The sequence below is a fragment of the Sylvia atricapilla genome, chromosome 8 (genome assembly GCF_009819655.1).
Source record: "Sylvia atricapilla isolate bSylAtr1 chromosome 8, bSylAtr1.pri, whole genome shotgun sequence".
Classification (NCBI taxonomy): Eukaryota; Metazoa; Chordata; class Aves; order Passeriformes; family Sylviidae; genus Sylvia; species Sylvia atricapilla.
In genome coordinates this window covers 7,675,869-7,691,163 of record NC_089147.1, presented here as the reverse complement: position 1 = coordinate 7,691,163, position 15,295 = coordinate 7,675,869, and the positions used below count along the sequence as shown (strand labels likewise).

The 15,295-nt window shown below is 35.4% G+C and overlaps 1 protein-coding gene across 3 annotated transcripts in view; it reads left to right on the top strand.

Moving 5' to 3' along the window:
• ATRNL1 (attractin like 1) overlaps positions 1-15,295 on the top strand; it is a 430,796-nt gene that overhangs the window by 221,783 nt on the left and 193,718 nt on the right. For all 3 annotated transcript variants that reach the window (XM_066323527.1, XM_066323528.1, XM_066323529.1), the window contains exon 26: positions 11,399-11,477. In XM_066323527.1, the coding sequence (XP_066179624.1) occupies positions 11,399-11,477 (79 nt within the window). The remainder of the gene's footprint in view (positions 1-11,398; positions 11,478-15,295) is intronic.

Below are 15,295 nucleotides of genomic sequence, written 5' to 3'. Positions count from 1 at the left end.
TTCTGGTAAAGATGAGCATGAGCTACAACAGGAATCGCAGCAGATCCTGAAGAACAGATTTATTAATTCCATCTGTAGGGCTGTGTGCTGGAATCTCTGAGCAGTCCCTTCAGTTGTGTTCCCTGCAGTGGGAGGGGGTGGCCGCATTTCAGCAGTGTCAGAGCTCCTGAGAGCTGCAGTGCTTGAACCCAGCGCCCTGGGGAGAATTTGCAATGGGAGAGCTCCTGCTCTTTACCAGCATCCTTTGGTCTGCATCCCTGCCTTCATGTTTTGTTTCTGTTAAAATGAAAGATGGTAAATCAGTGCTGACTTTTGGTGTGGTTATCTAGATGAGATCGAATATTGATTTCCGTGAGAACAGCAAAAACCAGTGTGTCGGGGTCAGATCATGTCCACCATGGCTGGGATCTCAAAAAATCCAGAACTCTTATAACCAGAATATTTTATATTCTAAATTAGAATATTTTATAATAATATTAAAATCAAGTTATCATAACAAAATGGATTTTACTTTTGAGGATAGAATAAAATTGATTTTTATATAGTGATGCATTAAAAGTTTTCTCCTTACTGAGAAGCACAGAGCTGTTTGACTTCCACAGGGAAAAGCACATCTGTACTGTGGTGGGCAATTTGAGTTGGGCTTCCTTTCTTTAAGTATTTGGTTTGAATTGTTGAATGTAGCTTTGTGTCTTCTGCTCTCTGAATCAAACAGAAACTTTGTCATCACTGTGGAGTTATTTGGTGTGTTCGTATTTCCAGAGAAGGCAGCCACTTGTAAGTGGCCTGCAGGCAAAGTGGATTCCCCAGTACTGCTGGATCAGTTGCTCTTCAAAACAAGGGATGAGTCACTTAATCTGTCAGTGAACAGAACTGTTTGACATTATTTTCTTCCTGTTTTTCATCTTTCTGTTTGTCCTTTGAGTCATTTGGAAGTGAGTGTGAGCTCACTAGTGCTCACAATATTTTGATTTCAACTGACACCGTTCCTCAAAACACAAAATAGTTGCTCAGATAGCTGAAGATGGCATATGTGTCTGCTTGGTGTAAAACAGGTGTGGGCTTTTTCCTTCCTTCAAGTCAGTGCATTAAAAGTTTGGAAGTCTTACTTCCTTTATGTGTCAAATACAGTGAGAGGTGTTCATTGTGCCTCCTGAAGCTCTGGCATTTTCTCCTTTCACGAGTGTGTCTTTTTACAGCTGCATTGGATTTAGTATCCTAAGAAGCATCACTGATAATTCATACAATGTTTATGTTTTGATTCCCTATATTTTGCATTATATTTTCTTAAATCCAATTAGTCAGTTTTTTTCTTGGACTTCAACAGCATCGGTGCTCACGGCAATTTTTCTTCTTTCTGCTTAATCCTGGTCACTTTCTTATGAAACTCCAGTCCACTGTACTTTAAATAAAAGAAGTAGAACAGGTTTTCATCCGTGATAAATGGACTTGTAATTTTGCTTTTGTCATTTTAATTCCAAAGAGAAGGCATTCAGTCTTCTCATGACATATACCGGTTGCGAAGTTAACTTCAGGAGTTTGCTCCCAGATGTAAGGAATACAGGGAAGTGGGGTGAAAGCTGATGAAGGAAAACAATAACAGAAAAATAAAGGAAGTAAAAAATATTAGTGTTTTCCTTCAGGCAGTAGTGTCATTGTCCATTACAGTGGGTGACAAGCAGCTTTGTCAAGCTCCTGCCCACTTGTCTCTGCAGGGCTGGGCTCTGAGTGACAGCCCAGAAATGAGCAATCTCCTCATGGCAGGGCAGAAATATTCCAGGTCCCTGTGCTCAGCTGCAATAAATCACAGAAAGAGAGAAAAGACAGTGCTAGACCGCCTGCTATGCTGTGAATTTCATACGTCTGAAAATATTAAATCTGATTATTCGTTTTCTTTGGAAGAGACGTCTCAATTCAAAGGAATTCATCCTCTGTATTGGAATATTAATGCAAATATTCCTGTAAAATCTCCTGGTATCAAACGAAGCATTCTGTGTGGCAGGTTTTCTGGTCTTTCTGTTGGAATCCAAGGTAGGGATGGCTTTATTTTGCCAATAAGAAGCAAAATTTTGGAAATTCTAGTGTGGACTCCAAATTCTACTGTGGACTCCTCACTAAGAATTAGACAGTAAAAAGTAGTTGTATAATCGATCTAAAAAATTTTATCTGAATTTTTAAATCTGAATTTACTCTTCATATGTGGCCCAATCATGTTCTATATCATAGTTGGTTTTCTATGTTTTCAGTTATTTTTTGGTGATATTTTAGGAAAACACCATTTGGAAAATTATATTTATTTCCTAATATATATTGAGCCTTCTTCAGCTGAAATTCTAATATCAGGTTGAGGGGAATCAGGGGCTTTGTATTCTTTATCCAATACAATTGCAGAATTTTTAGTGTTCTTGAATGGTGCTTCTTTGGCCTGGAAATCTAAAAATCCTTGCTCTGTCCTTAGGAAAATTTAATTTTAACAGGACATTCAATAAGGAAAGTTATTACTTTTTTACACCTACTCCTTTGAGCATATTTGCCTGTTTGGAAAAAGTATTGGAAATGTTACAGATTGAAAAGAAAAGTTTTTTGGAATGTGTTGAATTTCTTCATTATGTTTCAGTCTACCATGCTAAACAATGCTGACATGGTATGGTGGCTTTCTAAAAATATTTTATATTTCTGTAGTGCATTATTAAAGAATAGTGGCTGCACTAGAGAGAGCAGTGAAAAATAAGAATGAGTGGAAGTATTGAAAAAATATTGAAAAAATATTCTTGAAATAACATGAATGTCTTGGTTTGGAAGGCTGCTGAAATTTAGCATTGGTGACAATTCTTCTTCCCTAAAGTCACTGACAGTAATTAGAATAAATGAGTCTTCCTCTCCCTCTCTCCACCCCCTTTAATTTTAAATCCTAAATTAGCATAAATCAGGAAGACCATTGCAAAAAAAGCAAAAGTGAAAACACAACTATTTTATAATAGAAAGAATATGTTCAAATTTTAATTATTCTTGCAAGACACTGCAGAAAATACTAAATCCCATATTTCATAATTTGTCCAAAATTTTGATGAATTTAATATGTATGTCTTTTTTATCTGTAACATCACTTATTGAGAGAAATATAGAATTCCTCACCCATGAAGGGCAAGCCCATAAAATTATATGAAATATGAAAGTTTGTTCCGTGACTAAAAGAAACATAATCGCACTTCATGAGTGTGATGCTCTGTTTATTCTGTGGAGATTAATTTGATTTTACATGAGAGTAAATCGCTTTGATTGTAAATCTTTTTTTTATTTGTTGCCTCAAAGAGGTGAAAGGAAGAACTATCGAGGGTTAAAGTTCACAGCCAGAGCTTTATTGTGTAATATATTTCAGAGTCCTTTTACATGGTTCGCTTCAGCCTGATGATGGATTGGCAGATTAAATGGGAATCTTGGTCTCTCAGTATCATCTTGGTGTACACTGCATCCATTTTCCCTTTCTGGCTGAATATACAGGTTGTTTGTACAATTGATCATTTGTTCGGATGTTGCTGTAGCAGCTTGTGGTAAATTGAACATAAACTCACAGTTTTGTGGATGTATGCATGAATTACCTATGTAGGAAAAGGGAAATCTACAGAATGTGGGTGCTTTTTTATATGTACTTTTTAATAATTATTTTATTAAGTAAAGTCGTTTAACGCTCCCCTCCATAGCATTTACATAATGAAAAAAATGCCAGTACTTTTTTTCCTAATAATTTTTCTGCTAATTACACTTTTCTTGTTCAAACATTTCTTTCAAGAAGATTTTTCATTGAAGAGAAAAGACCAATAAACCCAGGCTTTGCAGAGGCAGCTGTCAGAAATTATTTTAAACTGTTATAGGAATTTATGCCTTGGGAGAGGAAGGATTAAGTTGGTTTTCTGTATTCAATATATATTAATAAATTATTTAGCACAAAAATACTAGCTATTCAGACTAATAAATTAATACATATTATATTTATATTTCATTGCTACTGCTTATTTTAAAATATAATTAATATAAAATGCAGTTGACACCATTGATACTTCAATCTTCCTGTTTCCCATTATGCATTCAGAGCTTATATTATGAAGCTTTATTAACACCATTATTGAAGTCTTAGTTTACCATGTTACTTAATTTTGCTCTTCTGACTCAACAAAATTATTTTCATGATGTTTCTGATAGTAATTTTTAATGTGCTACTCTGGAGACTTACAGCATTCTTCTGGTAGTGTCATGGTTTTAACCATGACAAAGTAAAACAAATCTAATGTGGATATTCGTTTCCACACATTCTTACCAAATGTAGTGTTGAGCCTGGAAAGGACCAGATTAGAAGGTGGATATATATTTCTTAGTAACTCTTAATATGTTCTGTGTAAGTTTGGTAGTTGTGGACATGTGGGAACAGAATTTTAAGGGCAGTTATGTGACTTTCTTGAGACACTTTATGCAAGAGTTATTTATGGGGATATATGGATTTTCAGGACTGCATCAAAAAATAACATTTTAATCAGTCATCTGGATAAGAAGAATTATCCGTGTAATTAGTTTCAAATGAACTTGAAACTTGTTGCTTAACTTGTGTGAATTCCATTTGAGACACAAATAAATACAAATTTGCATTTAAATGATTTTTGGTAATACTCTGAGTTTTAAATACCATCGTAGATACTTTACCTCATATTCAGGCATTTCTTTAACTTTGCAGTTTGGAAAACAAGAACTGAGTGCCTGAACCCTCTGTGTGGCTTTTGGATTACAGGGTTCACCTTTTCCCTGGGTTCCTTTAATTCAGAAAGAAACTGTAGGGGAAAAGAATGGAATATATAGATCTAGGCTGATGGGAAAAGCCCTGTCATATTTAAGGTTGTGCAACAGTTTCTGGCTGAAAGGGGAAAGATTGCAGCTCTTGGCTAACCAGTGCCAGAAAATGGAGTGTGGGAGCCAGTGCATGGAGCTGCTGGTGCTGGTGGTTTTGTCATGACAAGCAGGAATAGGGAAAGGACATTCCTGGATCAGCTGGGTGGTGATGCTGGCTTTGTGGCAATGCCTTTCATTGGCTATGCCAGCCTGAGCTCTCCCTGAGCAGGAGTTCAGCACTCCTGGCTGAAATGTCTTGGCTCCACAGCCAGGATTTATTCCCCTGACCCCACACACTGCATAACCATGGACTGGAATTGACATGTCCGACTTCCTTGCTAGCCAAGACTACTTTTCCCTAAGTCTTTACATGTTTTAATTTGGAATTGGAACACTTCATTCCCAAAATCGTTCTGAATTGGTAATCACTGAAATAGTCCTACTCATAATGATGTTTATAAAACTTTGTGATTCATAGCAAGTTAATTAATCATTAAAAATTTTTTAAAAATTGTACTGCTGTCATACATATCAGACTTCTAATATTATGTTTACAATGCTTTGTGCTTCAGATAATCCTGTTGAAATCTTTGGAGCTGCTTGTCATGTGTATACCAGTTAACACAAGGATGGCTGAACCCAGCACATCATAATCATAAACACAATGTTCTTGTCAAGTACAATGAGAGAAATCAATTGCTGTGACAATAATTGCTATTTGAAGTCATGGTGTTAGAAAAATAATTGTTCAATTATTTTTATTTTAGAATCGTGCTTGCTTTATAAAATATCAATTAAAATGGGCTCTATTTGCCAATAAAAAGATGGTAAATAATGTGTTGGGAAAGCAGTTCTTAGAAAAACAGTTAATGTGATCTGTTAGGAAACTTTTGCAGTACTACCTTGAAAATATTAACGTAGGTATTAACTTGTTTTCTTTGCATATATCTGCATTAAAAAGTTTTTTGTCATCAGTTTGTTTTACTAAATATGTTGAATTGCTGTTCATGTTAGTACTAGAAGAGAAACAATAGAGTGTGGGGTCACTTCTTAGATTGCTAATTAGGGAACTGTACATTTTTGAGCCCTTGTCCAAGAAAGATCAACAGGCAGGAGGTTTGTGGGTACAGAAGGATATTTAATTACTGTCTCAGCACAGCAAGACTCCAGTGATTGAGCAATAATTGCCTTGATGGCCCAACTCCTATATTCAAAAAGAGACTTGGGAGGAGCCTTTAAAATATGTGCAAATATATATATATATGGGCAGTAAATGAGTCTGCCATGCTCCTAACAAAATCGGTGAAGGGAATTTTGGGAGCCTCTGTCCCTGTTGGTGAGCAGTTTGAACAAACAGATCATCACTCGGCCAAGGTGTTGCTGAGGACCTGACATCCTCACTGAATGCTTTTTTTTTGCCTTTGAACTAGCTCTAGTTTAGTTCCATGGACTGACAGGCCCTTTGGGTCTGGAGTGAACATTGACTATCTCCTAACTGAGCCCCAGGGCTGGTTCACAGGGGCACTTCAGGGGTTGGTTCAAAAGCCCCTTCCAGATCCACACTAAGCCAGGAGTGCAGGAATTCCCCTTGGAATGCCAGGATGGATCTGTCATGTGTTGAAGCATGGGGACAGGCTGATGGCAGGTGGCAGAACAGTCTTGACCTGTGCTGGCCCAGCTGTGCTGCTCCCAGGGTGGGCCCAAAGCAGGGATGCTGCCCCACGCTCAGCTGTGGGTTGCTGCTGGACCTTGTCCTGTGAGAAGAGCAAATGCGATGGGTGCTCAAAGTAGAATCTCACATGATTTTTCATTTTAGTCAATTTAAAAGTGTACTAAATTTAACGCGTTGAAAAAGTGTTTGCTTTCATCTGTTTGTGGAAATTTATTTTGAATTATTGTGCAAATTACTGTCTTAAGTAAAACCATAGAAACAAAAAATATTCTCTTTGTATTTTGAATAATCAGAGAATGAGAAGAGAAATAACAAAGGATTGCACATTTTGTTTTCTTCTGTTTACCTTCCATTTACAGTATTGATTCTTAAAATATTTATGCTTAGTTCAAGAAACAGTTCCTTTTACATCCTTGTGAAAATAAGTAAATTATTTCACTTCTACAAAAGTATTACTTTGATACAATATGTAATTTATAGGCATTAATATGTAATGAAAAAAAGAATGCTGTAGTGTACTTATAGTGCATTCATAGGTCTTAAGGCACAAATATGTCATTAATTCATCTAGTCTAAACATGCTGATTGTTAAATTTCACAGATTTTCCCCTCTATTTATCCATGCAATTTAAGTTTCTTTAAGGATATCTGCAGATTTTATTTCAGTTTGCCCATACCAAGCAGCAATACACAGACTAATTCCTCTAACGCTTTTTAATTAGCTGCCTAAAGAAACACAGAGAAACTAATTTCTGAGTTATGGAAAACACTTTCATTTCCTCAGCCAGGTCTGCACTAAATGTGCCTAAATCTGACCTGTGGAAGTCAAAAGTTTGCTCTGCACCTTGCAAAACTAGTTATGCAAGCACAAATTATTCCTTGCAATTTCCCTTCTTTTAGTTCTATTAAATCACTATTTCTGTTTCCATACTACCCAGAGCCCTTCTGGGAAAAGCTTCTGCGTAGCCCAGACCTCCCTGCTGGGCCCTGGTCTTCTCTTGCAGCCTTTCCTTGGCCACTTCCCTCTGCTGTGTTGGACACAAACTGTGCTCAAGACTTCTTCCTCTGCTGTTCATCAGTTGTTTATAATCTCCAAAATCATGCTGGGAAAATAACTTCCAATCAACCTGTAATCCAAGCAACTGGTGATGGATTGCTCATTTTCAAGCATGCTTATTTAGTGTTATCCTCCTGTTTTGTTCCACATGGTTTAAAGGGGAAACTGTGCAAAGCTGTATCCTTATCCTTATCTTCTGGCACTTTATTTCTTCTGGAGAGCACAAAATCTTGATAAATGCTTGGGCTGCTGTGGTCTTAAGGGTGTCTTAGTGTGGCAATTGTTTTATTGGGAATATTTACATTGGTAAGTGCAGAGAGTCATTCACTCTGTACTCTGGGTTAGCATTTCATAACCCATGTGCTTTACAAAGGCATTTATTCATAAATCTGTTTATTTGAATGTCGCTCCGAGTCTGACTCAACTGGAGAGTCAGAGATGGTGGACATAACCTATGATCATGTGAGTTAACTGCAAGCAAGTTGCCACTTGATCTTTTCCAAAAGTAAAATGATTAATTTGTAAAGTCACTGTCAGCAAAAGATTTTGTCCAAATTTTGAATACTTTTTGTGATTTTCTCTGTATTCTTTCAGGTTTTCCAAGCTCCTTTCAGAAAATGCCAATGGCAGAGCTTTAAGAACAAATCTGATAGTATCTGTTTTGGCACTCCCTTGTAGAGTGATAAATTAATCTCTAAAATGCTGTATACTGCTGTGCATCAGAGTAATTAAGGTTGTTTTAACTCTTTTGTTTCAGCATCCCAACACTCATTTGTACTGAATTGTCATTCACACTGGTTTCTAAACTGGTTTGGGAATTACTTCATTCCAATGGGAAAAGAAATCCTTTGCAATGTAAATATGGCCTGACTTCCTTGTTCTCATGAATACAACTTAGCAGTGATTGGGTATTTAAAAAAAACCCAACCTAAACTAAAAATAACTAAAAATTGACCATTGTACAATCTCTTGTACATCTCTTTAACCTCTGTGCCATTATTGACCACTTTTGTTTTTGTGTCACACATAGACCTCATATATATATATATATATATATAAAATAGCTATTACATATTTTTCCTGTGAAAACTGAGTGGATCTGATACTGTGGGAGCTTTGCAGCCCATCTAGAAATTCCCTTTTTTGATGTTGGTCCGCTTCTGACAGTTTCTTTTTTATCTGCCCAATAGCCAATTTTTAATTCATTAATTTGCATTGCACTTTCTTTTTTTATATCTCTGTCACAAGGAGGAGATAAGAAGTGTAATAGGGGATTGGAGACCATCCACCTACATTCATCCTGATGTTTTTTTTACATTTTTTTGCCTGTGATTTTGTCTTTATTGTGGCTCTCTTCAATTTCCTTTTGTTTCAAAGGCAAAGTGAACTTATTTCTCCTACCATTTTGTTCCCCTGGCCAAGCTGACTGCTTTCCTTCGTGAGATAAGGTGATGGTTGTGGTACTACAGTGTGCCTGTACTTCAAGGTACACTATAGATTTATGCACTGACATCCCAATGTTTTCTGGTTGGTTCTTCATTCCTTTTCTAATCTCTTTTAACATCCTATTTTCTGTTTTGACTGCTACTAAACATTCCGTTGATATGTTCGAAGAACTATCTGCAATGACTTCAAGATCATTTTCTTGAGTGGTAATTGCTAATTTAGAACCTATCATTGTGTATTTGTAGCTAGTCGTGGTGGTGTTTTTTTTTTTTCTTGTGCACATTGCCTTCAGTTCATTGTCACTGAATTTCATTCTTATTTTATTGCTAAGTCCCTCTGTATTGTGAGATCCTTTGCAGTCAGCTTTAATTTTAATTGCCCTACATAAACCAAGGATGTTATCTCACCACAGCCTGGAACTAGGTTAATTTCACAAAATCTGTTTTCCATGTCTTCTTTCACATGAATTTTGATTTTTTTCACCCTTCTATTTATATTTAGCCTCCCTACAAAATAGAAGAGAAGAAAATAAAATATTTACTTGCCAAGAAAATATTACACAAAGATCACATTATCAAGGCTGTAACTTCAAGTGGTTTAATAATATTTTATGGGTGTGTCTGAGACATTCCTTTCTGATTTTAGCTTTGCAAGTAATTGATATTTTGACTGATGACAAGAAAATTCAGTGTGTGACCCACCACAGTGACATATAGAGCACAGAATCCATTTGTCTGAAGTCTTTCAGCCAGAACTCTGAATATTTTCTATTCTATTAACTTAAGAGAACTGTTCAAGAAATTAATAAATGTGAAGGACAGAATTTTCTAAGGGTTGAGATTCTGTTCCTGGTCATAATAAAGCAGTCACACAGTGCAAGGCTCTCATAATGTCTTGTGTCCAGCTCCCTTGCATGTATTAACCTTTTCTAAATTCCAGGAGCACTGAGTTAATAATTGCAGACAGAGTTGCTGTTGTTTTCCTAATTTAGTGGGTTTTGGAAGGACTGTGGAGCAGAAGAGTGAGATGGCTTTCCTTTATTTCATACACAGCATCCCAACCTATTGCAGCACATCAGTACCCTGAATTTGCCCTAAAGCCTCTGTTGCAGGTACCAGCTGGACACTGCAGTGGGAAACATTTCTGGGAAATACTATTTATAAGTACTTCTAGGCTTAAAAACCTTAAAAGATGTTGCTGCAAAACTGAATTTATTCTGGTGGTCAGTGGGGTTTTTTTAGCTCTGCTCTTCCCTAGACAACCAAATAGAAATTTACAGTCACTTGTGCTTGCTTTTAAAGGGAGACATTGGTGTTATTTTGCTCTTATGCACAGTACTCCTCTGAACTATACAGCTTCCAGAAATCTTGGTATTCCCTGTATTAAAGAATATATTTTGAAGCTTTGTGGCAGAAAAAAAATTGTGGATGCCTAGTATAATTCAGTAGTTAGTGTTATATTAATTGAAACCACTTTTTACAGCTGAAGAGCTAACACATGTGAAAGTTCTTTACACAGTTAGTAAGTCCAGGTACTTATATTAAAAAACTGTCTAAAAATTTGAAAGATCTGTGTGATTACACTATGTGCCAGCTTTAGAAGCCTTTTTTCATTATCCAGAAACTCACTAAAAAAGGTTGAGTTCAATGATCTTTCAACCAAAATACTTTATGGATTAAATGTTACAATGCAAAGATATTGAAGAAAGAGAGAACATATATGCTCTGATTGTGCACTGCAGGTGTTTAATTTTCTTTTTTTTTTCTTATTCTGTTGTGTCTTTGGAACAGCAATGTACTGATGTCTTTGGAGATGTTTCCCCTGGGCAATTAACCATAGAAATACTCAATAAGATAACACAGGCCTATTGTCATGTGCAAACCCAGTTCTTCAAACTAATTATTCTCCCTGTGTAGTTACCCTTCCTGCATCCCAGGAAATTAGTCAGAATTTACAAAGTGAAAGAAATATAAATTGGTATGGGTTGGGGTTTTTTTGTTTGGGTTTTTTTTCTATATTTGATCCTCTTTTTCCACCTACTTAAAATGGAACATGCAGTGCATATTTGTTGAGACTGTTGTGGGTAGGTGGATGGTTGTACTGGAGCTTATCCTATGCTAATGGAAACAGTGATGACATTTCCAGGAGAAAACCAGAGCATGTGATGTGCATTTGCTTTTGACTGTGGATGGTTGACTCTTTGTAATTCTGGTAGAGTTTAGTTTTCTCCAGTTTTGGGGGTTTATGTTTCCATGCTAGAATGCCTTTTTGTTACCTTTGATACCCTAAAAACATAAGCTTTTCACGAGTTACAATTATTATTTTTTTTTCTTTTGTAATTGCAGTTGTTTCTTATCCTTACTGCTGGTAGCTGCTGTCGTTTGGAAAATCAAACAAACCTGTTGGGCTTCTCGACGGAGAGAGGTATCAATAAATTTAAGATTATTGTAGTAACCTTATCTTTTAGAATAAGTTGAGAACTTCGATGAACAATCACTCCTCCCCTTTCTCCTGTATGTGCAATTTAAATACCCATTTTATGCCCTTGACTTTTTTATGCTAAAGAAGAAAACTTTATTTCTTTCTCTTGTCAAAAATTAAAGGAATTACAACACTAGGCTGTAATGAAATGTAAATTTTCCTTTAGAAAATATTAAGAATAGAATAGAATATTTAGAATAGAATAGAATAGAATAGAATAGAATATTTCAGCTGAAATATTCTTTCACTTTTTAATAGTGGCATATTTAGAATAGAATAGAATAGAATATTTCAGCTGAAAGAGTCCTTCAGGGCTGGCCAAAGGTTAAGCCATATTATTGAGAGTATTGTCCAAATAAATAATAATTTCTTATACACTAACAAGCTGGGGGTGCTGACGCGTTGCTAGGAAGTCTGTTCCAGTGTTTGACCACTTTCTCTGTGAATAAATGTTTCCTAATATCCAACCTGAACCTCATCTCAAAGGAGCAAAATTCTCTTTCTCTTAGAATCTCTAGTTTCATCATTAAACCTGTGGCACAGTTAAAATCTTCAGTAAATACTCATACATAAAATCACCTTATTCTTTTGTGGTTGAAATTCTTACAGCTATCTTGAAAAATCTGGCCCAGATCTTTTTTCTTATCTGCCTAACAATTCATTACACTTAAATGAGGTTAAACTTAGGTTATGTATGTGTACATGTGTATGATTGTATACTGTTAGTTGTGATATTTCACTTTGCTTCCTTAAATGAGATCTAAAATTTGTAGATTTGATTTTTGGAAAAAGCACTTGCTTAATGTACTGTAATCTTGATTTTTTTTTAACAAGCTTTGGTATACTTAATGATTCTTTTTTTAGTATACTGGCGCTACTAATGTTTAAAAAACTTTTTCTTTTTACTGTAGATCTACAGTGAATTTTTGTATGTTTTAAAAAAACCCCTTTTTTATATATTTTAAAACTGCCAGGTAACTAGCACTTACAATTTTCTCTCACTGAAATTGTAATGTACTAATGCCAAGGTTTAGTTTCAGCTGGTGCTATGAAGGAAAATGTATATGACTGGTCCTTGCTTCTTTTTGGTATTTTTGAATTCATATGAACATTGTTAGGAATCTTCTAAGAGCAAATTCTCATCTATTTCTTATTACTTGCAAAATATAGATGAAAGTTACTTTAAACCACAATATTCCACTTAATATTTCATTTAAATTCGTGTCAATACCTTGATAGTTCTGTGCAAAACTGTGTTGTGGTGGAATGTCAGTTCATTGATTTAATTTCTCATGTTAATGAGTTGGTTTATTGATGTTTTTAAGAGCAAATACAAATGTACCCATTTCCCGACCTAGAGGGTCTGCTCTGTTTTCTGTGATTGTTCTCCTAGATTTTTGAAATGTATTATTTTTTTTATGTGGTCTTTAGACATCATTTGATAAAGAAAACATTCTCATACAAAAAGTTACTGAAGTTTTCCAAGATTCATTTATTTATTTATTTTCCTGTTGTCATCAAAAGTACTTCTGAGACTGCGTGAAACCTCAAATGCAACATACACACATCAATCAGTTTCTTCAGAAGAGCAGAATAGAAAGACATTCTTGGCAACTGAATTGGAAGTCAGAGCTTCATGGTTGGTTCTGAATCTTGGTTTTCCTTGAGTGTAACTAGAGAAACTTGGTTTTCTCTCCTAACTGGAGCTCGGTAGCATTATGAATTATAAATGCAGAAAGAAGTCTCCTTTATTTGCAATCTGCTCTTCACCACCAGCTGCAGTTCATATCAACTGCAAGTTTTTGATAACATTCCATGCAATTTTTTCCTTTAATCTAGCTAGAAAACTTCTTTTTATATGTAACATATTTTAAAAGATTTTGCAATTAAGTGTTGCAAATAAATTGTATGAATAACACACAGAGACAATCTACTGTTGAAAAGATTTCTGAAGTATCTACTTTAGAGACCATTCGGCAGATGAGCTTTTCATCTCTTTGATCATTCTTTAAAGACAGGAATGTTTGACTCTTTAGATGTTACCTTCAATATGGACCCAAGGTACAGTAATAGCAATAAAACAAGAGCACAAACAAATACAGAAAAGCATGCTGTTAAAAGCTGTGCATCCTTTTATTGTTCCTCCTGAAGGAAGGAACATTACTTTTTTCCCTGAAGGAGGAGGAACATTACCATCCAGTTCTTGTCATCTTTTAGTAATGAATTTTATCAGGCTCTTGAGGTGAGCCAAAAATTATTTTAAGATTTGTAGAGCCCTGTGTGTAGCTGAAAATTCAGAACCTTGTCCTGTTTTGCCTTGTGACTTTAATGCTTGGCTAAATTGGAATGTTATTGATTCCAAATTGAACATAGCATGGCCTCAGTCCAGTATAAAGCAGGAGCAAGTTGTTTGCATTGTGAAGAGGGAATGTCTCAGTTTTCCCACTAATTTAGAAGTTTTCCCTCCAGTTTCTTTCCTAATTCATTGCCCATTCAGCAAATACATACTTTCCACTGCCCAGAGCACTGCCCAAATCTTGCTGAGCAATTTGAATTTAGGCTCTATCATATGTACATGTAAGAAACTCTTACACTGTGTATACGTGAAAATGGATAAGTAACTGTCTTCCAAAATACTTTAAATTATGTTTTTCTGCACTGAATTTAAATGTTTTTCCCATATGCATTGGTCTTTCAATTTATTTAGTTGAAATAATTTTTCCCTAAGTTAAGACTTGGAGCTTTGGTGATTTCATTTTGCTTATAACAAAATTTTGGGTCATATTTTTTTTACCTACATTTCTGTCTCTTAAGATATATTTTATCTCAAATTTTTGAACTCTATATTTATACTTTAACTCCTAGAAGAGCTTCTCTTCTTCTCTCCTGCCTTCTGAAAGGGCAAGGGACAGCAGACAGACTGTCTTACCTTATACCATCAAAATTATTCACCTTCTACATTGAGGGAAAATGGAAAGTATCATTCTTTTATTTTATAGTTCCAAAAAGATCAATGAAACTTTGAACAGGGAACATGAACAGTCTCTTGCCTGGCATCCCTTGACACCTTCTCCCACCCATCCCCACATGGATTTGTGACATTTTAAAAAAGGTTTTTAGGAAGAGCTGAAGTAAGATAGTGGAATATTGCTCATCTCAGGGAGCTTGTTCCTTGAAAAGAATAATACAGAATAAGATGAGATGATTTCCAAAGCATAATCCTTATAGCAGTATCTTCATTAAAAAAACAAAACAAAACAACACAAAACAACAAAAACCCCAACAAATTCTTGATAAAAAACCCCAGAGTCCCAAGGGAAAAAAAAACAAAACAAAACAAAACAAAAAAAACAACAAAACAAACAAACAAACAAAAAAAACCCCAACAACCAACCCACAAAATACCAAAACAGAAGGAATTTGGAGCATTCATGACAGAGCAAGATAACTTTTACAGGTAAGTATGGAAATTCATGAAGGAGTAGAAAAAGTGAAATATATATTCATTTATCTAATCAAGGAGTTCCTAAATATTGCAAGATTTAGGAAAAGCAAAGCAATTTTTTAGAAGAGTCCTAGGCTGTATTAAAGGATCAGACATTATTCTAGGTTTTAATCTCTCATCCTTCTTTTTATTCCAAAGACTCACAAATCTTTCTGCTAGCACCCTTCTCAGTAAAATTCGACTTTTTAGTTCACTGGATGAAAACCCAAAAGCTGTCATTTTCTCCCCAATGATTTGTTAGGCCTCTTGCATTTTA